General features: G+C 44.5%; 1 protein-coding gene across 5 annotated transcripts in view; it reads left to right on the top strand.

Moving 5' to 3' along the window:
- SARDH (sarcosine dehydrogenase) overlaps positions 1-27,673 on the top strand; it is a 613,955-nt gene that overhangs the window by 231,270 nt on the left and 355,012 nt on the right. For all 5 annotated transcript variants that reach the window (XM_085612553.1, XM_085612590.1, XM_085612570.1 and 2 more), the window contains exon 10: positions 10,537-10,627. In XM_085612553.1, coding sequence (XP_085468679.1) covers positions 10,537-10,627 — 91 coding nt within the window. The remainder of the gene's footprint in view (positions 1-10,536; positions 10,628-27,673) is intronic.

Raw genomic sequence — 27,673 nt, 5'->3', positions numbered from 1 at the left:
TGGATGGGATTGGCACCCCCATTATAATGCCCCCCCCCCCCCCCCCTCCAATACAACTAGCAAAAGACAGTGCTCGCAGGTCAAGGCGAAGAAACTGTTTTCCAAACAAAAGCTTAGCTCATGTTAGCAGTCAGATGTGGTTTTATTGCATTGTTAATTAAAACCTTTGCCGAACAATTTACAGGAAATTCAAATATAAATAAAAAGGACCCTGCGGCATGCGATAGAAGAAGTGCCCTATTCAATAAAAAGCACATTGTTTCATCTAAAGTGCACCGATTCAGAGGTGCTAAACACTTTGCACAAATTCAAAGTATAAATTAAAAAAATAGCCTTACAGCACGGTGACTAAGGTGCCTCTTTGAATTAAACCTCCAAGGTCTAGAAATGTACCGAGGTGCCAAGGTACTAATTTAAAAGAAAGTTCAATTGTGCACCTTAAAGAAGTGTCAAGACATCGGATTCAACAAAAGTGTCGAAACGCAGGTGCCAATACTGGAGTTCAATTGTGTACCTGCCAGTATTGTCCAGACTTAGAAGGCTTGTCAGTCGTTTCAACACAATGGCCGGAAGTGTCATAAACTGGAAATGGAAACCATGCCAACAGCTTATTGTTGAGAAAAAAATGCTCATGCCATTTCAACCTGTATCATTAACAATAAAATTATAAAGTGCAAAGTGTACAGTATAGAATTTTGAGATCTGCATCTTCTTTGAGTCAAAATAGGACTCACTAGTCTTTTGAATACACCTATCTGATTGTATCCTAGCATTATGGGCCCTAAGGACACCTGTGTGCCTTTTCAATACCAAGGCCAAAAATCTAATCGTCTGGATGTTAAGATGATTGCTGAGCCTATTATTGCACTCAATGATGGCTTGCCTACACCTGCCTACCCCCAGTTGATTAAAGAGGGCACACAGAAGGGATCTCCGTTCAGTGAGTAGTGCCGGGCAGATGCATATCACACTGAGTCTTGACTCTTGTACTTGATGGCACCATCTGCATGATTTATCAGAGGACTTACACAACAATCGAGGTTGGTGGTCCAGAGTGGGCAAGCCTCCCAAGCATTGGTTAATGTACTGCATTTTGAGTTGTTTTGAGTAACAACTGGCCAGATATGATTGCATTCAATACTGGCGATATCACTTTATCATGATCCATGCCTGTGATCTCCTTGTAAACCTTTGTATGCTTCCACGAAGGACGCCAGGCGAATGCTACAATTGATGAGTTGTTTTTTAAACTGCAATAGAAACCAACATATCCCATAGCTCTTGAGCATGAAGGGGCTGCAAGCTGTGCTGAAAATAATCTCTAAAGTGGATTTCAAGACAGGATTTGATCATTCTTTCTAGAACAGTTAATCCAAGGTTGTCTGACCTTAACTTAAAACAAAATGTAAAAAAAAAGCTCCTTGCCTTGCTAGGTGTTGGTTTAGTAGGCCACACTTAAATCTTATTTGACATGGGGAAGAGTTCAGGGCCAGTTGAAAGAGCTGTCTGTAGACCATGAGATGTAATTACTCTAAAAACTTGACTTTGCCGCCGCACACAGGCTCACACTCGAATACGAGGGTTGGTAGGAGTTTAGCTTCAGCACATACAGCAACAAGAGCATAGACTGACCCTAAAGCCCTTTCTGTAGAGTAAAAAAAAATCTACCAGGAATGAGAACGACTTCAATTTTATTGCAGATTTATGGGCAGAAAAAGAGCATCTAGAGTCAGCAATTACACCGAGGTACTTGCATTCTTGAGCCTGTGTGAGCTTTGAGCTGTTAAGAACCATGGGCCTGCTTTTGACTCGGTTCTGGAGAAAGTAATTCCCTTAGTCTTTTCGAGATTGATTTCGAGACATGATTTGGAATGATGATTGCCCAAAGAATTCAACAGTCTTTCAGGCCCACTTTGGTCCATCTCAACAGGACTATGTCATTGGCAAAGAAAATGCTGGCTGATGGCAGCCTGCTCCATTTCTGCTCATGAGAATTGTCCGTGTCCAAGTCGGAAGGTAGGTCAGAAGTAAAGATTTTAAACAGAGTTGTAGCCAGTACCCATCCCTGCTTCAAACTGATATTTGTCCAAACCTTCTTTGATACACTATTGATGTCACCTAGATTTATACGGATCCAGGTATCGGTATAAAGGAGTTCAATTGCTTTCAGGAGGGGTCCTGGAATCCCCCAATTGACAAACGTCTCCCACGGTAACGACCTGTTCACCCGGTCAAAGGCTGCCTTAAGATCGATGAAGCAGGCATGCAGAGATGTCCTTGTTTCGTACGCCTTGTTGGCCAAGGGGATTAGGGGGCTTACACTTGTGAAGGTACTCACAACAGGATGAAAGCCTGTTTGATTGAATAGAATTATTGTGTGCTTGTCTGCCCATGAGCACAGGTCTTTCAATAAAAGTCCAGCATAATATTTTGTTTCATTGTCGAATAGGGCAGTAAGCCTGTAATTCAATGGATCAGATTTACAGCCGCCTTTGAATATTGGGTGAGAATCACTCCACTTCACGATTCGGGTACGATGGTTAGCATCAAGCTGGAATTCAATATTGAGGTAAGTGGGACCACCCAAAATGCTGTATTAGGGTGCTTGTGGGAGCCTGTTAGGGCCAGGGGTGCCTTCTGTTTTGCTCCTATTGAAGATGATTTGTAGCTTTTGTTGGGAGAACCACAAAGTTTTGCTTGCATATCGCTTGATGAGGCCAAGATGCCGGAGTTTGATTTGGTGGTTGCTTGGACCCCTGACTCCCTGAAATGGCTTTCAATATGACCTATCCTCGTTGTTCACTGATGCTACCATGGAACGTAATGTGATGTGCCCTTTCCAGGGAGTTGACAGTCTTCCCCAAGGTTTTGGAATGCTTCGTCTTGCATGCGTGAATCAGTTTTGCCCATTGGGCGTTGTTGTTGGCCTCCTTCTTTGCGATCCAAGAGTGCTTTTTATACTTCTGTCTAAATGACCTGATGTTTTCAATCAATTGAGGGTTTGCCAGATATTTGCTAAGAGTTCTTTGATGACTATTTATTTCTGTTTGGAACAAGCGTTACTCCGTCACCTGTGAAAGATGGAATTATCTTTGGTATGTCCCTTTTTACAAGTGGTATTGGGATAATGGTTAAGCAGATTTTGACACAGAGATCCCATGCCAGAAGACAGGTGAAACGTTTCTGGCCTGTTCTAGGAGAGTTACACATTGCTCTTATGTTTGATAACCATTCCATTTGAATATTTTCACATTTTATAACCATTCCATTTGAATATTTTCACATTTTTTGGTGGTTGTGGAGTATAACAGGGGGCGTGCCTTATGAAGGGTCATTCGTTCGGTATGTAACACTGTTACCTGTGGGCAGTGGTCACTTTTGGTGCGCAGATCTATTCTGAAGAAGTGAGTATATTGCCCAGTCCTCGTGACACCAGGGAGAAATCAATTGTGGAACCAGCATTGTAGGTAGAAATGGGTGAAAACAAGTGGATTGTCTGTAGCAAAGCTGCCTTTAAATGACTGCACCTGATGGACATGCACGCTGACAGAATCTCTCCTCTGATTTTGTTGGATTTTGCCTCTTTCATAGGCCTCCTGGCTGCCACCTGCCATTTCAAATCTTGGGAGTCAAATTGGTCAAGAAGGAATGATTCAATGTTTAAATCACCTGAAAGAATGAATTCAGCAGAGTTGTAAATACCCTTGAGGTTAGTTAAGAAAGGTTGTAGTTCTCTCGCTACTTCTCTCTTGTTGCTACGTGCCACATTTATATAGATGTTCAGAATAATGAGCTGGTTCTTAATTGTAACAGACCAGTTTTCCAACAAGACACCAGCAGCCAAGGAAGATTGAACTTTGGGTTGGATGTATTAGTATTAAAATCAATGGCTATGTATTTATATAGGCCTCTCCTTGGAGAACCTTTAGCGTAGGGTTTGATAGAAGGGTTGTTTAACTCGCAAAATCCTATAAATGGGACGGGATCTAATCCCTATGTTTGTTGCAGAAGGATGATTTATAAGTGCTTCCAGTAATTTACGATTTGCTCATCATGGATCTTTGCCTTTAGGCAATTCATGTTCTAGAAGCAAACTCGTAAGAATTTGCGCGCCCAATGGGACAACTACGGGGGACTTTCTTCATTTCTCTCGAAGGCCTACAAGGGTGGCCAGGAGCCAGCTACACTCTTGCTCTAAACTGGAATGGTGTACCTGCTCTTTATGAACGAGATTGCCCTTGTTGGATCGCGTGCTCAATTTCCCAGTAGGATTCTGTAAGAAACTGTGTTACTGGTTGGGCAGGGAGATGAAACCCTTCTCAAGCAGAAACCACAATTCTTCTGAGGGTAAAGTCACAAGCACACCGTGAATTAATCTGTGCTCATCCTTCGGGTAACTTGGCACAGAGCAGTCAGGCTGAACTCTGAGGCACTATGTGAGGTATTTATGCAACACTTCAAACAGTAACAAAGTGAAGACACACAACAAAAGGAGCCCACAACCGGGTTAGAAAAATTGTGATTTTTTAAATAAATATAACAAGATCAAAATGAGAAAAAATCAGTAGAGCCGGAGTTCTGAATTTTTAAAGATTTGAGGGGGCAATAGTGCTAAAAAACACAAAGCGTCATCTGTGGCTATCTGGTGGTATGAGACCGGGAAAAAGTCACAAGTTCAGGCCACCCACAATGGAGCGTGGGTCGGAATCAGGGACCAGGTTAGTCCAACTGAAAAGTTCCCTTCTCAGTCCAGCACCAAGAGTTCAGTTTGCAGTGGAGGGGGCCGCAAGGAAGCATTGTGGACGGTCGCCGATGTAGTTTGAAGAGCTGGGCAGGCATCGCGGAGGCTTGTCGTTGTACTGCGAGGATTCTGCTGTCAACACAAGTGGTCAGACCTGTGTTTTGCAGTCAGGCCAGTGCTTCGCAGGGTCATTCCACACAAGCGATCAATGCTGTAGCACAAAGAGTCGGACTGACGGAACTTTGCTTTGCCTGGCTGTGTGAAGAATTCAGCACCACCGGGCCCATTTGCGGTCGCAAAGAGCCCAGAAACTTCCATTCATCCTTTCTGAGGTCACACCAAGGATCCAGGATCTGAGGGGCATGACTTGGGGGGCATGGGCTTACTCCAGCTGGAGCTAGGTGCTAATGAAGGTAGTTGGCAGCCTGTTATGTTCCTGTAGCTCAGAACAGTAGGCCAGCACACTAACCCTTGGAGTCACTCTGGGAGTCCTGGGTTCAAGAGATGCAGGCCCAGTTCTCACCCAGGCAGAGGGCAACAGGCAAGAGGTGAGCACATCAAGGCAGTAGTGCAACGTGGAGCAGTCCAGCAGAGTGGCAGTCCTTTGTCAGCTCAGCAGTCCTTCTTCCTGGCAAAGTATCCACTGGTCTGAAGTCCAGTATTTATACCCAGTTGTGCCTTTGAAGTGAAGTAGAAGCTTCTATATGTTTTCCCTTTGAAGTACCCAGGCACCCTGCCTTCCCTGTCCTAGTTCCAAACTAACTATAGGGAGTATGCACCCCTTTGCATGAAGGTAGGACACAGCCTATTAAAGTATAATTAGAGCTGTGTTCAGTTCCACCCTCCCATCCTGCCAGTGATGGCCCATTCAGGCACACCTAAGTATGTGGCTGTCTAGGAGAAATACACACAGCTCAACTGTCAGCTACATCCAGCTACATCCAGTCATGTGACCCAGGTACCGGCTACAGGCTCTAAATGGTTAAGACAGGAAAATGGCAACTTTCTAAAAATTATTTAAACTTTAGGGGTTGTGGCTATAACCAATCCTACGGCTAGTCCACATCAATAATGTAAACAGCTTTGTTTTGTTTTGCCTTGACTGGAATGGTTTACAAAAACATAGATTTTTGGGGTTAAGGATTTTATTTACTGTGAACCTTGGTTTTTATTTTCCAATTTTGTGATTATTTTATGCACATTTCTTATGTCAAAACATTAGATCGCATAAATCAAAGGTATCAGGGGCCCCTGGGTCCTAGATCAAATCATCATTACATATAACACATTCAAAAACAAATGTTTCATATATTTGAATTACACATGACACAACCATTTCCCAAAATGACACCTGTTGCCTGACACTTATTTGACACAAAATTTAAATAAACAAAAAAATAGTCTTCTATTTTCATAGACATGAAAAAGAGTCAATAAAAAAATGGCATTTTCAAAATTGCAATTTAAAATCCGACTTCACTGTGAGTTAGGATTTTCATTACAATTCCAAAGACATCCAACATGAGCTCAGTACTTGCTCCCATTTTGAAATTACAGGGTGTTAAATGTAATAATGCAACTCCAATGTTAATCCATGGGAGAGGGTGGACTTGCGGTAGTGAAAAACAAATGTAATCGTTTTTCACTACCAGGACATGTAAAACTTAAAAGTACATGCCCAGTTATTTAAATACACTGCACCCTGTCCTCTGGGCTATCCAGGGCCAACATGGGTGTGGCATATGTATTAAAAAGGAAGGTTTTGGCCTGGGCAAAGGATTATTTGGCCAGATTGAAATGGTAGTTAAAAGCTATTTAAAGGGCAACTTAAGTGGGTGGCACAAAAAGTGCTGCATGCTCAATTGTAGCATTTAATTTGCAGGCCCTGGGTGCATGTACCACTTTACAAGGGACTTATAAGTAAATTAAATATGTCAACTGGGAATAAGCCAATCTTACCGAGCACTTTAGCACTGGTTAGAAAGTGTTCTGAGTCCTTAGGCCAGCAAAATTTATATCAGCAACAAAATGGAGGAGGGAGGCAAAAGGTTTGCAGGAAGGCCACCCTAAGACTGACCGGTCTAACAGATCGTTTGGAGGTACTTGTATTCTTGAGCCTGTGAGAGCTTTGAGCTGTTTAAGAACCATAGGCCTGCTTTTGACTACTTAGTTCTGTAGAATGTAACTACCTTCATTTTTTTTATTGATTTCATGGCAAGATTTGGAAGTATAATTACCCATAAAAAGTTACAACTTTGCAGGCCTGCTGTGTCCTGGATCAACAGGTTTATGTCATCTGCATGGAGAATGCTGGCTAATGGCAGCCCACCCAACTCTGGCTCATGAGCATTGCCCATGTCCAAGTCGGAAGGTAGGTCAGAAATAAAGATATTAAGAGATAGACTAGGGGATCGCAAACACTCAGACCACGGGTCCAAGAACAAGCAAGTTTATCTTCTCAACTAGACAACAATGCCCTCCGTATAATGAGGCATAATGCTGGCAAATACAATTCATCAGCAATATTGCCTAACCTTTACAACTTGGGGAGCTTCAAGCAGCCAAGTCCTGTGCATGTGGAAGTGGAAGAAAAGAAAGAAAAGAGGGGCTCTTCTTCACCTCATTGGTTGAGGTTTCTTCATCATTTGAATCGCACTGCCTACCTCCTGGTAATAAACGTGGAAGCACTGTTCAGGCAGCCACAGACAGAAAATCTAGTAGAGAGCAAGGGTCTGGCGTCCAAATGTGACCGCATCAGTCGCTGTCCATGTTTTTGTCTAAATAGAGCCAAATTTGTTAAAAACAGAGTGCAGGGGCCCAAGATGTTTCTTTGAACCCCATCACTGGCATTACCGACTGCCAGGGTTGCCTAGTTTGTATTCCATCTCACACCTTTTTCTTCCACTCTCCTACACTTCCAGTCTTTTACTCTTGCAAGTTCTTCTCATCTCTGCTATCCTCTTCTGTCACTATTTTCCTATGTTTCTCACACTTCTTTTGCCTTTCACTCTCTTGCTCTGTGTCGAAGCATGAAGATAAAAACTACCTTAATAAAAGAGTGCTGGTGCCCGCCACCTGCACAACGTATTCACTGGGTTCTAGGATCGGGCACAATCCAGCAACCTGACTTGGCTACCTGTCCTGGTTCTATTGATGTCTTTCCCGCGGAAGGCAGGCACGATTTGGAAAGTGCTGACTGACGGTGGAAGGACCTCTTATGCACCATGTCTGTGTGCTCAAAACCATGTGCCAATGTGGTTCTAAACTTTAATGACCTTAAAGACATTCAAGGACTATCTGTGGATTTTAGTAAAATGTGCCACAAATTCACCATTTGCCTCACACTTCACGAAGGCAGGCTTAAGGGAAAAACCACAAACCTATGGCAGAAGAGCATCGCCCCACTGCTTTCAAGCAGTGCGAGAAGTGGAAACATTACATGATAATAACTTCCAGTTATTATCATGTTATATTTCCTTTGCGGGCGGGAGGTTCGGCGGGGCTGCTTTGCTCACGGAGCAGGGCAGGGCATGGCAGGACCGGTTTGCCCACTCAAGTGTGCAGTGTCTGTTTGGTCTGCCCTCTCGTGCTGCCCAAACCAGTCATGCGCACTTCCCTGTTCTCCATGCAGGCTGCATTAAAGCCTGCATGGAGAACATGTCCACCCCCACAGCCCCTGGCTGAGCGCCGTGTCAAGACGCTCTGACCAATCACATTGCTGCACTGCAGTGCTGTGATTCGCTTAGGGGAGGGAGCCTGGCTGTCTGCTTTCTGTTCCTGGAAGAGGACTCAGCAAAAACTAAGACACGGGACCCGGCCTCGAGGTAAAATAATGTATTTCTAAACTCCGCTCCCCCCACCCCCGTGCGACAGCCACTGCGGCCAACGCATCCGCGAGCCATGCCAGCCGCCCCTGCCTATGTGTAGTTCCTAATATGTTCTATTCATATTTCAGTCGTTTTATTGATCACAAGTTTAAAAATAACACTATTTAACACACTACTGAGCATTTCATTTTTTGTATGTCTCGCTATGCTTGAAAAAATATTGTAGTTGTCAAGGTATAATAATGTTAATACTTCAAAAATATTGGAAAACGGTGCATTCTTCGCACCTCTCCATACTGAGCTTTTAAAAAAAATATTGTGAGTAGGGTAGGAGGGAGAAGACCAATGACCCATCTTATGCTGTAGTTGTCCCTTGTGGCCAGGCCCCCAAAACCTCTACCCCTGGCAGGGCACTGTCTCTTTCTCGTTGGTTACTGTTTTCGGGTACATTTCCTTCTGGAAAGGGCGCCTAATTTACAGAGCAACACATAGCAGTCCACTTTCCCTGCCTAGGGGAATTAATCCTTGGGCAAATTATTGCTTTTGGGGTATAATTATAGCTTGTAGTACGCATTTAGTATGCATGAAGAAAGGCTGGGCACCAGCAGCCCGTATTCTTAAAATGACTTTTGTCACTGCAGGAGCAGACCCAATGGATGACTCCATCTTTGCAATTCTAGCCCTGTGTAGGGCGATTTGACAATCTGTTGATATGATTTTTCTAACTTTTTCAGATGGCTCTGGTCCTGGGGCAAACTGGGGATAGACAGTGGCGTAGCAAGGGGGGCGGGGAGGATGGTGCGAACTCTTGCCTGCGGTGCCATGGGTGGCCAAAAGTCTAGCTACGCTACTGGGGATAGAAGAACCTTACTTTCACTACACAGTTTTTCCGCAGACTAACACAACCAATGTACTTCAGCTTTTTTCTTTTGGGCTGTTTAAGACTGCAACAATGACTTTGTCTTGTGTTTACTGCGTGTAGAACCTAATGTGTGTTGCACATGTATACCAAGCAATAATTCGTACTGTTTTCTCCCTCTGTTTACCCCTCCATTGATTCTTACCTCATCTCTAAAATCTATGTTGTTGCTCTTGGCTAATTTTTTCTTTCCTACCCCCTCAGTCCATGCCTCTCCGGTGTTGTAGTTCTTCCTCAGTCTACCCATTTCCCTCTCTTCTGTCTTATCTCTTCCACTGTGCCCACACCCATCCGTGACTCTTCTTCAATTCTCTCACCATTGCCTCTTTTAACTTTCTTCTCAGGCCCTCTCTTCACCTGTTCTCCATCATTAATACAAGCGCTCTTCTACCTGTGGTATTACCCCCTGTGGTCTTACCACGCCCCTCGTCGGACTTTTCCCCCTTCATCTCTCATACCAGCTTCACCCGGACTCTGCCAACCATCATTTATACCATCTAACATAACGCAAATGTACGGTGACCGGTCACCATACCTTTGCGTTGTGTTATATGTTATATGAAGGAACGTACGGTGCCATACCCTTTTTTCTCCTTAATTGTATTTCCAACCATCATTAATACGCCATTTCACCACATTTGCAATGGTCTTTCTTTATCTTACCTCCTACCCAGTACCCTCTTTGCTCTAATCTATGACAACTCCTCCTTCCTCACTCCCACCTTCCATCATTTCCTCCTCATTGTCACAGTGGCATAGCTAGGCCCTTTGGCGCCCGTGGTGGTCCCAGCCTTTGATACCCCGCAGCAGCCGTAAGGGGGATGGGGTTTGCTGGTTAAAGAATCCTGTGTTTGCTGCCCCGTGCAGCTAAAGGTAAGAGTGTGTGGGGGAGGGGGAGAGGCCGCCACCCTGAAAGCCGGTGCCACCCAGGGCGGACCCCCCCCCCCCTCCCTTGCTATGTCACTGCATTTTCACCCTTCTCGAGTCTCAATGTCATGAATTCCCTATGGTTATGGTTATACCTCACAACTCCTCCTTTTGATTGGCAGGGATGATGCTTGGAGGGGGTTGTGGAAAGGAGCTGGCACATTGGATAGTACATGGACGTCCTGAAAAGGATATGTATGGCTATGATATCAGGCAAGTAGCATTTTCTTACAACTTTAAAAACTTTGCAAAGGAATCTTTGGAGTGCTTCCCTTATCAGACCAGTTCATGGTGTGTCGAATGTGACAGTGAATGGAAAGTGTGAGCCATAGTGTGGAGAACGTTTAATCCCACAGACAAACTAGCATAATGATGATTTTAGAGAGCGCAGATTTTATTGGCTGGATGAATTGAGCTTTAAATATATTTTATACTGTGTTTTATGTTGAGTATTTTTGTATTTGCATTTCATCTTGTTTTAGGAATCCTTGTTGAAAATACTGAGGTCTAAATAAACCCATGCTTTGAACTGAACTAGCACATTGACACCAATTATATGAAAACTATTGTAAGCAATAGCCATTTGCCACTAGAAAACGGTGACTACGCAACTGTGGCTTTTGTATTTGCAACAATTGCCACATAACCATGAAGCATAATTTGCATTTTTTTGTAAAAGAAAAAACGCGTTTAAAGCTCTAGCATGTTAAAAGTTATTAAAATCGTTGCACACTGGGTGCAACGCTGCTCCTCACACATTTCAAAAGGACACTGGTCACGGTCAGCTGCTGGTTGGTGCGGTCTGTAGAAGGGTACTCCCACTGATTAGATTTAAACTTTCCCAGTTGATGGAGTGGGAGTGCTTTTGAATGCAGCCGAAAATAAAGTCCTTAAAAAGGCCTTTTTTTAAAAACAATCGTGTGTCAATTACTGCACCATGATCAATCCTTATCAATAGGCCTTTCTTGAAAGTTCTTTTGTTTTTTGTCAGCGGGAGGTATGTGATCTATTGTAACATAATTCACAGAATACCTCCTATATATGTTCTTCAAACTGCTTGAAGAGAATGATTCCTTCCTTTTCATTGAAATGTTTTGTTGCGCTGTTTACATCACAGGCGCAGTTTTTGAATCCGCGGTTATTTCAATGGGTATTTTAATAATCTCAAACATTTTGAATATCTTTTTTGTTCCCTCTGTCTTGATTACTAAGCTGTATCCTACAGGGAAAGCTTTACGTTCACAAAAATATGAATGTATTATACTGCACTGCAGAGCAGCTTTTAGACGCCCTGTAGTTAAAACAGAACTGTAATGAGCCAGCTACAGTAGGCACAATTTTCATTCCAAGATTGGACACAAGGACTTGTTTTCTGCTGAGTACTGTGCAAATTATTGTTGCAATCTACTGCTGTCTCGGAGGGAGAAAGCACAGTGTTAGCATTCTCATACTGCTATGAAAACAAAAACATTTTTGATAAATAACACGCAGAATAGGATCTGCTCCATGTGTATATTTTTCTTTATTGAGCAACCCATGCATTTTCCTAGCATAACAATACTTTTTTGCACCTATTTATTTTAAAATGTAAAAGTAACTATACAATAGTGCCACAGAGTGAAGCATATTTTTTTTCTTTATACACTTAATATGCCACATAATTTGTCTTTCATCGCAGCATGATTTGCGTTTTCCTCGTGCATAATTTAGTCAACTGGCTGCTCGATTTGGTCTTTCATTGCACATATTTCCAATGGCGCTGACCATTATCTTGCTAAAACATGTTCCTGGCGACGGGCACGTTGACGCTCGTCATAACGAAGACCCAGTCTCGCAGTATCACGCTCAGCCCAACAGACTATGCGATAACCAGCAGGTTGTGGATGCTGCTGTCCTGTGGGAGCATGTTTTGGGCTTCCTGGTCAGGGCATTCAGGAGTTTTATCACCTTGCAGCAGTGCTTAATTTGTAAAATATTAAGTGCCAGGGCTCAGCCTGGGAGGCCACTGCAGCTTGCACCACCCATCGCTGCTAAAACAACTACTAATCCTCTCTCTCGCATGTAAATGCGACAGTTGAGATTATTCCAGGTCCCCAAAGCTAAAGAAATGGCTGGTGAGGCAGGTATTGGCAATTTTAATGTGTATTGTATTCCTAAACAACCGTTGTTCTGCTCATCTCTAAATCAGATGAGCAGCGCCACCATGTGGTAGACTGTTCTATGTATGGTGTTGACAATTAGGTGCCAATGCCGAGCACCGGAAACCAATTAACTGCTGGTATTGAGTACCGGAAAGCCCCGGCTCAAAATAAGCACAGTCTTGCAGTCCTATTCGAAGGCCTACAGAGGGGGTATTACCGATTCACATAGCTGCCGTGGCCATCGGATGCGTTTACTCCCAGACTGCTCATGGCTCCAGGGTGAACAGAGTGTCCCCCGCTCCTATACTATTCATAGGGTGGACGCACCACCCACTTCACACTGCAACGCCAGGCCTGCCACCGGGGAAGAGAAGACAAAGAGATGGGTTAATGTGAGCTGAGCAATCGTATCACCTCGCCCTCCATGGTGTAATTATCCTATCTATCCCACACACTCATCAAGAGGTTCCCAGTGGTGGTTTATACACGACATTGAATCCACTTGCCTGTAAAGAGGGCTGGGGTGGTGGCTTTGGAGCCCCCTGAAGCACTTGCCCACCACTTGCCTATCCCTTGCTATGTTCAGGGCTTAAAAAGGCGACAGCTTCTCTCAGGACACCCACATCTGAGAGCCGGAGGCTGCTGCACAGCGGTTAATGAGTTGAGGAATATGCTTTTGTTGTTCTGTGTCTGCAATTAAAAACACAATCACAGCAGGACATGAAAGCATCACACTTTCACAATGGAGAGAATGACTCATTCTATGATAGAAATGAACAATGCGTCCTTTTTGCAGTGCTGTTTCCAATAGAGCTTTAATGCAGCAGCTCTGTGTGTATTTCTTGCCCAACTTACCATGGCTCTCAGTTCATTTTGAAGGTTGAAAGCCAAGATCTGAAGCAGTCGCATATATGTATATATAAATTTATGGCGGAGAATGGCTAAATAAATAACGAATTGCACAAATAATACTGGGTCTACGCTCGTTTGTTTCCAGCGAGGGAAGAGTGAGGCGAGTGGAAGTAATAAATATATGTATATCTATATAATCAATGACCCCCCCCACCCGCCTGATCTGTGCAAGATTTCAATGCTGGTATCTAAAAACAAGCATTTGCAATGCAATAGGTCTCGCATTTGCAAAAGTTTAAGCTATTAGCATTGTAAATAACAATGTATTTTATTTCTGTTTTAAAAACCAAAACATAAATAAAAGACATTGTCATTTACAATGGCAATAGCTCAAACTCGCGTAAATGCGAGAGCTGTTGCATTGCAAATGCTTGTTATGTTCTTATTGTTAGTTTTACATTATACTATGTCTATTCACATTTTACTCAGACATCTTCTAGTTCAGCGTTTCCTGAGTAGCCTGTCTTGGGTGTTAAGATAATACCAGCTGACTGACGCACATTACCACAGATCTCGAAATGGACAGCTCTATAACATAAGAATTTTATTCCAATAGATTTCCATCCTATACCTGAGCTTGGGCTGTGCGTGTTACGCAGAGAACTGAGTTAAGCGATGCTGTGCAGTAGGGATAATGCTGTGAACATATGAAGGCTATTCTGAGTGGAAAGCTGGATGCTGTAGTGCCAAGTAGGGGACAGTGCCCCTGTGAAGGAAGAGCTGCACTGAGGACAGCGAAGCAATGCCAGGTGCAGTACAATAGAACTAATACTGCAGAGTGAGTGCAAAGGGCAGTGTGCTAGGTGCAGTATGGCAATAGTTGGTGTTCTTAAAGCAATGCTTGGCCCACATGTAATTTCAGTGCAGGGTGTATTAGAGGCAGCCCAGGAGCTACAGAACATGCACAAGTAGACTACTGGACAGCAGTCACCCGAGCGATGCTTCATCTCTTTGACATCATGACGCCCGTCCTCCCTTGAGGTCAATAGGATAGCAGTGCCGAAGGAGCCCACCCCGATTTTGGCCACCCGGTTGTACTTGTCCATAGTTAAGGCATCCCCCTAACCTAGTGCTTCAGTCTACGTGACTTCAGCATCCATTCATGCGCGAGGGGCGCTGAAATGTCACAGCCTATCCTCCTCGATGGCGCACAATGGAACGCTCCAGGCACAGATACAGCAGCATATCCTTGGACCAAGCCACTCTCTCTGTGTATCGGTTGCTGAGCAGCAACAGCCGGAACATCTGACGCTCATAGAGCTAGAAGATGGACTAACACAACTCAAGTGACGTAGGGGAAAAACATTTTTTAATTCTTTATTGAAACAAGGTTAGGACGCACAAAAATAACATAATACCGGCAATTACCGGCCATGTGTTTAGGTGAGAAAAAAATTAAAATGCTTCAAAACAGACAGAAATGTTAAACAAAATACTGGTAAGGAATACATAGAAAGAAGTCCACTGTAGTAGCTCTGGCGCCAGCTCCAGCCCAGTCCACACCGCCAGTAGCACTGCCAGCTGCAGATGCTTCCAAAAATGACCCAGGCACCTACAATAGCCAGTGAAACGTCTAAGCCGGTTTTGGTCCCGGTACCGGCAATGTGTAAACCGCTGGTGAGCTCTACCGGTAAGGGCACTCAGAGCCCTGCTGTTGGGAGATCCTCTCATCTTCCTCCTGCTCCCCTCACGGCCATTACAGGTTCTGCACCTGCAAGCTGGTAAGCAAATGCTGTTTCTCAGTCTCGTCTTCTGTTGCAATGTTTAAAAATATTGATGGGGGCACATCTTTAGCCGTAACACTACAAACTTAGGTGGAGCAGCCTGTTGACAATCTGATGGGGGTGGCTCCATGTACTGAGGCTGTTCTGGATCTGAGCTCACCATCAAGGGGGACGCTGAGAGACGTAGTCTCATTAGGCCTCGCACTCAGTTCACAAATGGCAGCATCCCATGCCCCTCACACTGAATGGCTGCAGACTCCTGTACCCTCCGTAGGCGCTGATGTTGACACAGATGGGGATAATTTGTTTTTCTCTCGTCTGAACATACGGGCTCTTCGGTTGAGGACAATGGGTTGGACAAAGACTGGACTGGACTGATGACGAGGGCAGTGATATGGGAGACTGGCGAATCAACGATGCCTTGAATTCTATTGGCATCTCTAGAGGTCTCCCCACAGTTCGTAAGGAATCTCAAGATCCTGGCTCAAATATTGGTTCGTTGGCCTGGGACTATTCATTTTCCGCTCAGTCAGTACCCCATGGCACTTCTCAGGGCCTAGCGCCCCATGCTCTGGAATCTAATACTGGCTTGCCTCCTGGTGAAATGACACTGGCTATAATCTATCAAACAATAATGGCCCACCGAGAGGAGACGGCTCAGGAAAGTGCCCGTGCACAAGGGGCGTGCCGTAGGGTCCAAAACATCTCTACGCTTGAAGATGATCTAGTGACTCAAAAGTCTACCATAAATGCAATCCAGTCACAGAGGGTTGACATTCAAGGAAAACTGGTCGACCTGGAGAACCGGGCACGGAGGAACAACTTAAGAATTTTGGGGGTTCCCGAGGGCATGGAAGGATCGGACACCCGTCAGTTTGTGATTGACTTATTCACAGAAGCGTTTCCAGAGGTGAAGGAATGGGACTGGCGGTTGGAGATCCAACGTGCCCATCGTTTCCCCTTCAAACCAAAGCAGCGTTCGGGTCAAACAGACAACAGACCTGTGCCATTTTAATCTGCCTACTCAATTTTTTAGCTAGAGAAAGGATCTATGATCTAGCCAGGCCTGATAGGCAAAGGTCTGGAAAAGGCTGTCAGTTTCTTGTTAGGCCGGACTTTTGTCCAGCCACAGTAGAGCGGAGATGGCAGCTCCGCCAGCTGATTGCCCCTTTTCAGTCTAAGGGGGTGCAAGTCTTTTTGCTTTTTCCATCTAAACTTAAAATTATCCATCAAGGCCAGACTAGATTTTTTGAGTCTGAAATTCAGGCACAAGCATTTTCGGATTCATTGTAATAAATGTAACTGTATGTAATTATATGTTCATAACAATATATTTTGTCCTCTTTTCTCTTTAGCTATTAGAAGGGTTAATGCTCTCTTAAGGGATGTATTCCAGTTCTTTTTTATTTTTTTTGCTAGAAAGCTTATTTGCTCTCTGGAGGGCATATCCCCTTTTATTTTTTTTGGGTATATTTTTGTGAAATTAGCAGCGACTCTGGGGGGGGGGGTCCCTGCTCATACCAGCTTCTCCATCACTGGGACTACGGTCCCTGCCTTGCTTGGGGGCGGTGCGGGGTCTTGCAGGGGTGGGGGGGGTTGGGAGGGTGGGGTTTGGGCGCATTAAAAAAAATAAGCTTGAAAAATATTCTTTTTATCATGATAATCATGGATTAATTCAGAGAATTATCGTAATTGTGATGTTTATTCTTAAAATCCTCAATGGCATCGGGTAAAATATCTATTGCTTCATGGAATGTTTGTGGCCAAGAAGCGAGACTTATTTGCACGGGCTATCCAAGCTCTTCACTTAGAGGTACTGTGTCTGCACGTTCCCTGGAATAATAGAGAATGTCTTAAAATTCCTGGGTTTGACCTAATAGTATGTTCTCACCAGACCTCTATGATAAGGGGGGTGGCTATTTTATTAAAACGTGGGGAAGGCTCATGCCTAAGAACCAGCCAAGATACCGGGGGGAGATGGGCAATTGCGGAGCTCCTGATTAACGGCTCATACCTGATGGTTTGCACGGTGTATAGTTCAAATCTGGATGACCCTGTACTCTTAGATGATTTAAACGTAGAATTGGCCTTATGGCCCCAGCCTGTTTGTCTCTGTGGGGACTTTAATATTAATTTATCAGCCAATTTCAACATAGTGGGAGGGCAGACTTACGTGGGCCAAAAGCCTAGAGTTTATAGAGCTTTGCAAGCCCTCGTGCAAGAACATTTCATGATTGATTTATGGTTTCGCCATTGTAAGGATATAGATGGCTCTACATATTTCTCTGCTCCCCATAAGAAAATGGTCCGTTTGGATTATTTCTTTGTGTCAGATCAACTGGCAGATACTACATCAATTGCTATTTCTCCCAGAATTATTTCGGACCATAATCTCTTGATTATTAATTGTACTGTAATGGGTGCTGTAAGAATCCCCAGACCTTGGACCTTTGAGAGAAAACTGTTACTTGAACCAACTTATTTAGACCATTTAGACCATTTGAGACCTTGGGTAATTGAATTTCTGAACATTAATAGTAATATAGTTTGGGACTCACTTAAGGCCGCAGTCCGCGGTGAGACCAAAAGTTTCTCATTCTTTCGTCAGAAGCAAATCCAGGAACACATTAAGGCTCGGATTGATGAATTACGTTGTGCAGAGGTCCAGCTTACAAGCACGATTAGGGATGGTGGTGATATACTTCCTATTCAGTTGCAGGTTGCACAAATCAAAGCCTCCCTGCTTGAGTTCTTTGGCCAGGATCTTGCGGCTAAATACCTGCAGTACCGCTCGACGATGTTCGAGTATGGTGAAAAATCCAGCCGGGTCCTTGCCAAGCGGCTTCAGCAGCGAGGTTTAGCTAACCATATTACTAGGATTCAGGACCCTCTGGGGGTTATTCGTGATACCCCTGATGGGGTTTTGACAGTTTTCTCTGAATTTTATCGCTCTTTATATATTGAGGAAGTCACCGCTCACACTGTAGATTTTGAATTTAGTGCTTTTATTGATGAACTTAATACATTAAAAATTTCGGATCATCAAAAAGCGGTTCTTGCCGCACCCAGTGTGTGGGATGAAGTAGAAATAGCATTAAACTCATTGGCCAGCGGCAAGGCAGCAGGTCCTGATTCTATCCCTTTGGAATTTTACAGCACATTCCGGTCGGAGATTCAGGAGGACCTTTTAATGACCCTCAGAGACTCCCAGCTTGGTAGGATTCCAGACTCCTGTCGTCTCACAACTATCATTTTGTTTTTTAAAAAAAAGACAAGCCTGAGCTGGATCCCGCCTCGTTTCGTCCAATCTCATTGATCAATACGGACAGCAAAATCTTTTCAAAAATCCTGGCGGCTAGACTAGCATCGGTGATATCCCCATTAGTTTCCATCTGGCAACACGGATTCACCCTCGGAAGGGACACGGTGGACCATGTCCGCCGTGTTATAGCTCTTCTGGACTGGGCCCAAGCCACGCGATCTCCCCTTGGAGCAATCCTGTTGGACGCCGAAAAGGCGTTCAACAGGGTTGCTTGGGGTTTTTTGTGGAAGGTTCTCCATTGGCAGGGGTTTTGTTCAAATTTCATACATGCTTTACAATCACTTTATATCGCCCCTCAAGCAACTTTGTCAATTTCAGGTTTGTTCTCAAGGCCGTTTGATATTAACAGGGGCACTAGACAGGGCTGCCCCTGTTCGCCCCTGTTATTTGCTCTCTATATCGATCCTTTCATAAATAAAATAGAGCTTTCTTGTAATATTTTGCCTGTTAAGATCAATGCGCTCGACTTTAAAGCTTTGGCATACGCCCATTATATTATTGTCTTAACCAGCAATGTGTCATCTTCATTTTTGGCTATCAAGAACCTGGCGGAACATTTTGGCCGACTTTCAGGGTACAAACTTAATGTTCAGAAAACCCAGGTTATCCAATCGTCCGCTATGGGTGTGTCGGCGGCACCAGTCGTGCAAAGTGCAATGTATTTGGGGGTTGAAATCACGGCTGCAGTAGAGCAGCTACCTGAAATGAATATTTTACCTTTTATAGATATTGCTAACTTTACTCTGCGTAGGCTGGATAATCTACATCTTTCTTCATTTGGTAGGAGGAATGTATTAAAGATGTTAATTTTGCCCAAAATTTTGTACATTTTTAGGACTATCCCCCTGGAATTTGCTCAATCTAGTCTTATTAGTGCAGAAAGATGTTGTAATAGGTTTTTGTGGAATTATCGTCTTCCCCGAAGGGCTGCTAAATGGATGCATTTACCATTGGACAGGGGTGGGTGGTCAGTCCCTTATCTGTTGCTGTATAATTGGGCCGCTTTACTGCAACATCTGGCTTTCCCACTTTTTGGCTTGCGAGCCTCACTCCCACCATCATGTAGTCCCTCTATCTTTGAGATCGGCTTAGGAGAAGAGGCTAAGGGGTCTTAGAACCCAGTTACTATAAAAAAAACTAAGTTTAAGGTCATTTCAGCTATACATTCAGTCTGGAGGAAGGTGCGTCGGAAATGGTTAATCCCCAATATTAACTTTTAAACACCCTTGGCTGCCGCTAGGCTATTACCCTCCATTTTTCAAGACTCTGTTACAATTAGGTGGAGATCCCATGGTATTTTTACATTGGGGGACTTAGTTTATGAGGGCAATATGGCCTCTTTTGCATTTCTAAAAGATAAGTATGGATTGGATTCACATGAATTCTTCAAGTATTTGCAGATACGCAGCTATATAGACCATCTTCTCCATAATACCCCTACCACGCTTACTAAAAATACACTCATGGATCTGATTATAAGGAAGGCTCGAATAGGGGCCCTCTATCAAAATTTATTATCGGGTCTTCCCGATGATCTCTCCTCTCAGAATGCGAAATTAGAAGTTAAGCTAGGTAAGGTGGGTATAGATATTATTCAGGCATTGGACCTTTCTAATGCTGTGTTAATCTCCGGGAGCTTACGTTCCCAAAGCTATATGGCTTTGTTCGATTTGTACTTTACTCCCGCTAAAATATCTAAATGGGGAGGCAGTGGTGTTCAGGGCTGTCCAAGATGTGGCATGCCGGGAGCCAATGATGTACACATGTTTTTTTCTTGTGTTAAATTACACGTATTTCTTCAAGATGTCCAATCTTTTATTAATAGCTCCCTTAACATTCAGGTGGTACTTTCTTCCGAGTTAGTAATAACTGGGTGTGGAACTGGCTTATGCTTTGACAGAACATCTTACGAGTCTGCTTTTCTCTGCATTGCAATGTCTCTAATTCGATTGTGTATAACTTCTGAATGGATTAACCCGGTACCTCCTACCTTCGTGAATTGGAGAGCAAGAATTCTTCCTCTCCACAACTTGGAATCAGCTGTGTTCTTAAGAGGGGGTAAGAGGAGGCGTGAGAAGGGGTTGAAAATATGGGCGCCCTTTATGCATTGATTGAATAATTCACTTTTTTTTTGTATTCTCCCCCTCTCATGGTATCTTCCGATATGTGTGATTTACCTGACCTTGTGTTCTTGCTTATTTCATTATGATTCTTATGTTAAACTACATAATGTATTTACTTTCTGTTTTGATTGCCATGATTAATTACTTGTCATTTTGTTTTCTAATATGTTATCAAGCTGACTAATAAATTTTTTTTAAAAGGAATACATAGAAAGAGGACGTAATGAAACGTGCTTGTGAGATAAAAGTGCATGTGTGCACGAGAGACAGAGAAAGAGCCAGTGAGAGACCTTTTACTACATAGACTGTACCTCAGTGAGGACTGGGGTAAACAAGAGTCTGTTTGTCTTCCAAGAGCATTTAAATGCTGCTGCGCAGGACTGCCTCGTGGCAACTTTTGGAAACCACTTTTCGCATAAGTTTTTTTTCTTTGTCATTTTATTAAGACACCAAAAGGTCAGCGTTTGACCCAAAACATGTTGTCCACGTGAGGAATTATTGTGCAATTTATATCTACCCCTCTCCCCCCCATAGAAATCTCCAGAATTCAGCCTGTATTTAAAGCCTGTGTTAACATCTTTACCACATGAGCAATGGTGAAAAACACTGTAGATGTTCGCTGTTGTGGTCCGGACCCATTTCCAACTAACTGTGCGTGACTGAAGTCATTAATATTAACACTTGTGTGGAGCCATGACCAGAATAACTTAATTACTTCCCCTTGAAATCAGAAACTGAATGTATCAGGTATGTAAAGTGTCACGTTCATCTTGTAGACACGCGCCACGTGCATCGCCCTAGCGCACAGAAGCAAGGGTGCTCTTTTAAAACACACACGAGTGCTTAAAATAATGATCTTTGACGCCGGTAACGCCAGTGCAGGCAACATGTAGCTGCCACTATGTGATGAAAATAGGTGAAATCCCCCATACATCTGAATGGGGCCAGCTCTAACTGTCGTGGTGGCATAAAAGCCACACAATGAGCAGTACTGGATTTTGTGAAATCATTAACAACCGCATCATTTCGGACTATTGAGGGCTCATCCGGGCATTATCATCTGGTCCTGTCTATTAACAACACTTCCAGGGCATTATCGGCTGGGCCTCAGCCAGAATGACCAAAAACCTCACCCAATGAAACCTGTCCTGCGGTGGGACAGTGACCCTCACCCCCGCCCGTATGCTCATCACATCAATCACCCTTGCATGCTGCGTGTCACAGCGGAGCTCGACTCCTTCACACAGCTGTTGATTCTACGCAGCAGGCATTTACAACAAGTGAGCAGTGTGAAAGGACAAGGCATAATATGCAGGAGGGAGAGGCTAAAGGCAACACGGACAAAGTGGGTAATTGACAACAGGGGAGGGAACAGCCGTACGGCCTTAACGTAGAGCTGCTGCCTGGGATCCAAGCACCCGCCCCAAACATAACGAGCAGAGCTGAAAGAGACCAAGGCTCGGGGAGGTGGGGGTTGGGGAGAAGCAGATGAGGCACTCCCTGGTTTGTTTTGGTGTTGTTTTTCGGCCACCGGCGGGATCCTTTGCCCCGCACTTTCCCGTGTGCAGACAATGATAAAAGCGGGATGGTATAATTTTAAAAAACGATGTTCGGATAGGAGAAGAGCTTGCAACAGGAGAAGGGAACATGGACTGGCCTGTTTTTATTTTCACAGGGGAAACGAGTGGTGCACGCGTGGTTTCAATTATCGCGCCTTTGTCTGGGCACGATAATTGAAACCACATGGCGGCGGTGCGGGTAACTGACACCAATAGGCCATGGGTGGAGCAATGCGCCCGCCTTTGGCCAATCGCGTGCTGTCTTTGTAAATAAGACTCACGCAAAGGCCAATAGCATGGCCCAAAAAGGAAAAGCACACGCATGTGTGCGATTCCTAGGTCAGTTTTCAAACCCCCTACAAGAGACCTCTCACAGCGCGAGCAGTGCAACACTAGGCAAGAGACCTAACAAGGAATAGGAAGCAGAAACCACATTGGATGCATCTAAACCTATTCCAATCCACTGGCTAATCCAAATACTTCTTAAAATAGGATACGAAGTATTAACTTGTCATATTACACAAAAAAAGACTCATTGCCAATCAATGTTGGGCATAAGACAAGGTTGTAATATCGCTTTCTGTGACTTCAGTTCGTGTGATACAATTGTTCATTTTTAGGTCTTGCGCCTAGCGTTGCAGTGCGCAGCCCTGCTCGCTCATTGAGAGGACTCCTTGTGTGGTGGGTTTCAAAACGTACCTAGAAATCGCACACGCTCGTGCGTGTGCTTTTTCTTTTGATCCCCCGCGATTGGCTTGTGCATGTGTGTTTTTCAGAAAGAGAGCATGCAATAGGCCAAAGGCGGGCGCATTTCTCCACCCATGGCCTATTGGTGTGTCTTACGCGTATTGCTGACATGTGTTTTCAATTATTGTGCCCAGACACAGGCGCGATAATTGAAACCACATGGCTTTTGTAGAGCGCGTGCGCACACCCCTCGTTCTCTCTGAGGTAGAATAGAGATCTATGAGGTAAGACTGCTCTCTCTGAGGCTGGGTATGCCGCTCTGTACCTCTTTCGTAGGTAAACAATTAACATATGTTATAGCTTTCTGTGAGGTTTCGACCAAAGAAATATGATAGGGTTCTGCGAGGTACCATATCTCTTTATGATGGTGCATCGCTCCCCCCTCCTCGTCTGCGGTACGATAGCTCTCTGTGAGATTACATTTCTCTCTCTGTGGTGTGACGGGGTTACGTGAAGTAGGATCGCTGTCTGTGAAGTCCGATCCCTCCACCTCCCTCCCTCTGAGGTACGAAAGGACTCTGCTGGGCGCCCTTGTTCCTTGTGATGTCAGTACAGGGCCGGTCCGGGGGAGTGACAGGCCACCCCCTTGGTGGTTGCTTGGAAGCTGCAGGAATCCCTCCCACCCCGTCACGCAGTCCCTGTGGTAACGCTGGGAGGAGGCTGTGCTCCGCTCAGCACTGGAAGATCGGCGGGCTGGGGGTGAGCTGACCGGGTAAGGGGGCCCTCGGTCGGCTCTAGCACCGCGCTGCCCCCAACCGACCAGAGGCCACCTGGTGCCATGCATTACAGGTGAGATGGGGGTTCTGTGTGTGTCCAAGTGCTTTATACAGCGCCTCAATGCACTTTAATACACTGAAAGCAGGGTGTACTCGCTTTTGGATGTCAGATACGCTGCACTGGGTTTTGGACAGAGGATAAACACCACTGCGAGCGTATAAGTTATGGACACAGCTAGGTGGGTTATACACTGGCTGCATGACACCACCGGCTGGAATGCTCCGTCTAGGTTATGCCCTAGGCGGACTCAGCATATCATCTTTCCGTGATGGCTACTCTAGTTTGGACTAATATCTAACGATTAAGCTGCTCTACATGAAAATGTCTGCTAATTTAAAAGCACCTTATTTAAGGGCCGAGGGTACTCACTTAACCATACGGTGGTGATAGGTGTTCTGGCGCACGCGGGCTCGGGTGCACAAGGACTGGACGTTACGTGACTTGTCCAACCGTCGGGGGTCCCACAGCAGTGTAACAGATATTGAGCTGCTGTTTTTCCAGACAGGGTGGTTCGACGCCCAGTAAACACCACTTCTACACTCCTGCATCTCGTCTATTATTTCTAAACTCAGACTAACAAGTTTAAGAAACGTTTAACACAGAAAACCTGCAGCTCGCATATCCCGTTACCCGCTCACTGGGCCTTTGTCTATGTTGAGCTCAGTCTGAATGTACATCTCTCACACAACACGTGTTATTCTTTCTGATAACATGATTTTTTGAAACACATGGTTCTTTCGTTAGTCCATCCTGCTGTAAATAAAATATGTTTTTGAGGATATGAAAGAGTTAAGTAAGAGAGGAAAAAATAAAGAATAAAACTTGAGCTGAAATAAAGAGAAGAAAAAACAATAGAGAAATACGCACATACACACCACGTACACACACACACGCACACCAACCACATAAACCCTCCGTGCATCCGCATCGACCACACATGCACTATACACACTACTTCACATACACAGCTACACACTGATCTTTTTGTCTTTCGTCTTGATAGTGTTGTTTTCGCCTCACTTGCCATTACAGTTCGGGTTGGTTTGACCCGGTGTTTTTGACGTGACCCAGTGTTTTGCTGCTCTTGGTGCATTTCTTCGAATTCTGTCCGTATTCGTATTAAAACAACAGGCCCGCTACCACTGGGCACACTGTCGTGGTCATGTAACCCCTGGAAGCACAAACAAGCCCCCTTTGTCCGCCTTAAAGTTTGGTTCGAAGCGCTGCGAGCCAGGAGATGGTTTCGTGAGACTAGCATTAGCAATGTATGCGGCGGCGCCTGCAGCCATAGGGTCGTGGTCGTGAATCCGAAAAACTGTCATATAGGGTATTCGCCCTTAGTTGAACTAACAGGCGGGTGCCTCGAAGGCCTACAGCACCGAGGAAGAGCAGACGCAGCACTCAACAGATGGCTGTGCTGTCCAAGGCGGGAGCAGTTTGAAATCTGGCTCATCCTTTCATCATTCCGTGTGACCTATGAATGGACATTTCAAAACCTGTGCCCTGAGCTCAACTCTCACGCCCACAGTCCCAGTGTTTTCATGTCTGTCCCCCCCCACTTTAATTTCCAGTTGTACTCGGTACCCTATAGTGCTTGAGATCAACTTCCACACTATGATGTGTGACCCTGGCCATATAAGAATGGCCAGCACGTATGATAATAAAACAGTGCAAAGTGTACATAGCACTTACTGAGGTAGATTAAAGTGCTTTAATTAAAATGTGCTATTTTCATCCCAAACAACTATAAAACGAGCATTTGCAATGCAATAGGTCTCGCATTATTAAAGTTTGAGCTATTGGTGTTGCATTATTTAGCAATGCCAATAGCTCAAACTTTAATAATGCGAGACCTATAACATTGCAAATGCTTGTTTTTTTAATAACTTTATTTTGGCATTCATTCCATAAAAGTTTCTGCATCATTGTTTGGCCCAGCAACAGATTAAATGCAATAAAAAGTGAATATTAAGGAACACATGTACAGTGCTCAAAGTGATCAAATTATTACTCGCAGATAATTAAAGTCTGTAATACAAAATAATAAAAACAACTCTAAAATTCCAGGTGGGATAAAAAAAACGTGTGCAATAACAATTAAAAAAAGCTGTATACATGCAATTATCAACTACAGTTTAAAATTAGTACATCAAAACTTTTGGGTTTTGGTGCTAATGCCCCACATATGCCCTAGAAAACTGGCAACAGTACGAGCAAATAAGGGTCTTGCGTCTGTTCTTGAAATTCGTAGAGCTGATTGATAGTTGCTTGTACCCAGCAGCTTGCAAATTGTTTTAATCCACTTGGCTCTTGAAAGCATATATGCCTGATAAGCACAACTTACATGGGCAACAGATTCAGTAGCAATGTTGCAACCATTACATAAAGAGGTAACAGCAACTTATGGTGCCTTCCACTAATAAATGTGTTCAATGGGAAGGAGCCAAACCTAAACTGGAGTGTAAATGTAAATGTCCAGTATTTGTAAAGTGCGAACAATTACCCAAAGGCGTCAAGGCGATGGGGGCCCTCGGGAAGATTAAGCGAGCAATTGCCCAGAGTCACATGGTGCTGGGCTGATCTGCCACCGGCACCGGGGATCGAACTGTGAGCCCCCGGGTCCCGGAGTCAGATGCCCTGGCCGCTGCACCACACCTCTTCCACTATGTAAAGCTTCCTATCATTCCCTACCTGGATGAGATCTAGATAGGGTTCCAGTGTGCGATTTTAAATTCAAGAACTCGCTGAACTGTTAATCTCAGCTTGTGCCACCCACTCGTTAATTGCCTATGGCGTTGGTCACCTCCACCCCAGAATAATTGTAGTAGATGTGCCCTGACTGTTGGAGAATGTAGTATTGCTTGGATGTAAATGTTTGCCTGGAGTGGTGTTGTCAAACAAACACCCCGCCCGCCGCATTACACATTACAGCTCTTCTGACGGCACCCACTCCCGTGAGTGGCAATGGCTGGACTGGGATACGGACCACCTAATTTATGAAGGCTGAGTGACTCTCTATGCTACTTTTGCCTTCCAGTGTTTGTAACTTAACATTCCACATTTGCTGAGAAGAGGATACCTGTCATTGTTTGTCCCATTACAGTGAATACACCTTTAATAAACTTTATTCCACTATACGTTCTACTGCTTGGTTGTACACGTTACAACATTGGATTAAAAGACATTTCCTCTTAGCTTTGCCATTTCAGTAGTGTGACATAAATCAGTGCCGTGCTTGGGTGGGGTGCATTATGGCAGTGTTATTCAGTATGATCCCTAACTCTGGCTTTCTGGGTGAGACTTAGATCTGAGAGCAGTGGCTGTATTAAAAGTAGGATGTCCCTAAAGGCATGCTCCACCGAATCTTCAGATTGGTGCAAACAGGGGAGTGTGTCCTCTCACTGACAATGAGCAGTCCCCCGGGTAAACGTGAACTTGCACAAGCTTCTGAGGCCCCTTCTGTAATATAACAGTGCCCTTGGGGTGGATACACGTCTGTTGCACCCCCGGGGCACTGTATGAAATACGATTCCAGATTGTACCTTAAAAAGATACATTTTCTACCACTGGCCAAGATTCAGTGCTTTTGGTCCCCAGTCAGACTGTCAGGATTCAGTGAAAGCTTGGAGCTGAGATGAGCAGTCAGATAGAATATGGAGTGACATCCCTTCCTTTCAGCCTCCAAGGTGCCATCATTGATTGCCACCTGGACGCTGGGCCATGCCTGCTTTTCCTTCATGTACTGCCATTATCACTTTGTGGATGCTCCTGAATTATGCACTGCACGAGCATCACGCCAGCGGTGCTGGATGAAGCTGATATCCCTGTATCAAAAGACTGAAGAGGGCCCTGCAGTCTGAGGAACTCTCTGTAAATATTGTGGGAATGTCGCATTGCAGGGCCATTTTGGAATCCAGTGGTGGATATGTTCAATGGGTGGCTGTGAGACCCTGG

The sequence above is a fragment of the Triturus cristatus genome, chromosome 1_2 (genome assembly GCF_964204655.1).
Source record: "Triturus cristatus chromosome 1_2, aTriCri1.1, whole genome shotgun sequence".
NCBI lineage: Eukaryota > Metazoa > Chordata > Amphibia > Caudata > Salamandridae > Triturus > Triturus cristatus.
This window is presented reverse-complemented; position numbering and strand designations above follow the sequence as displayed.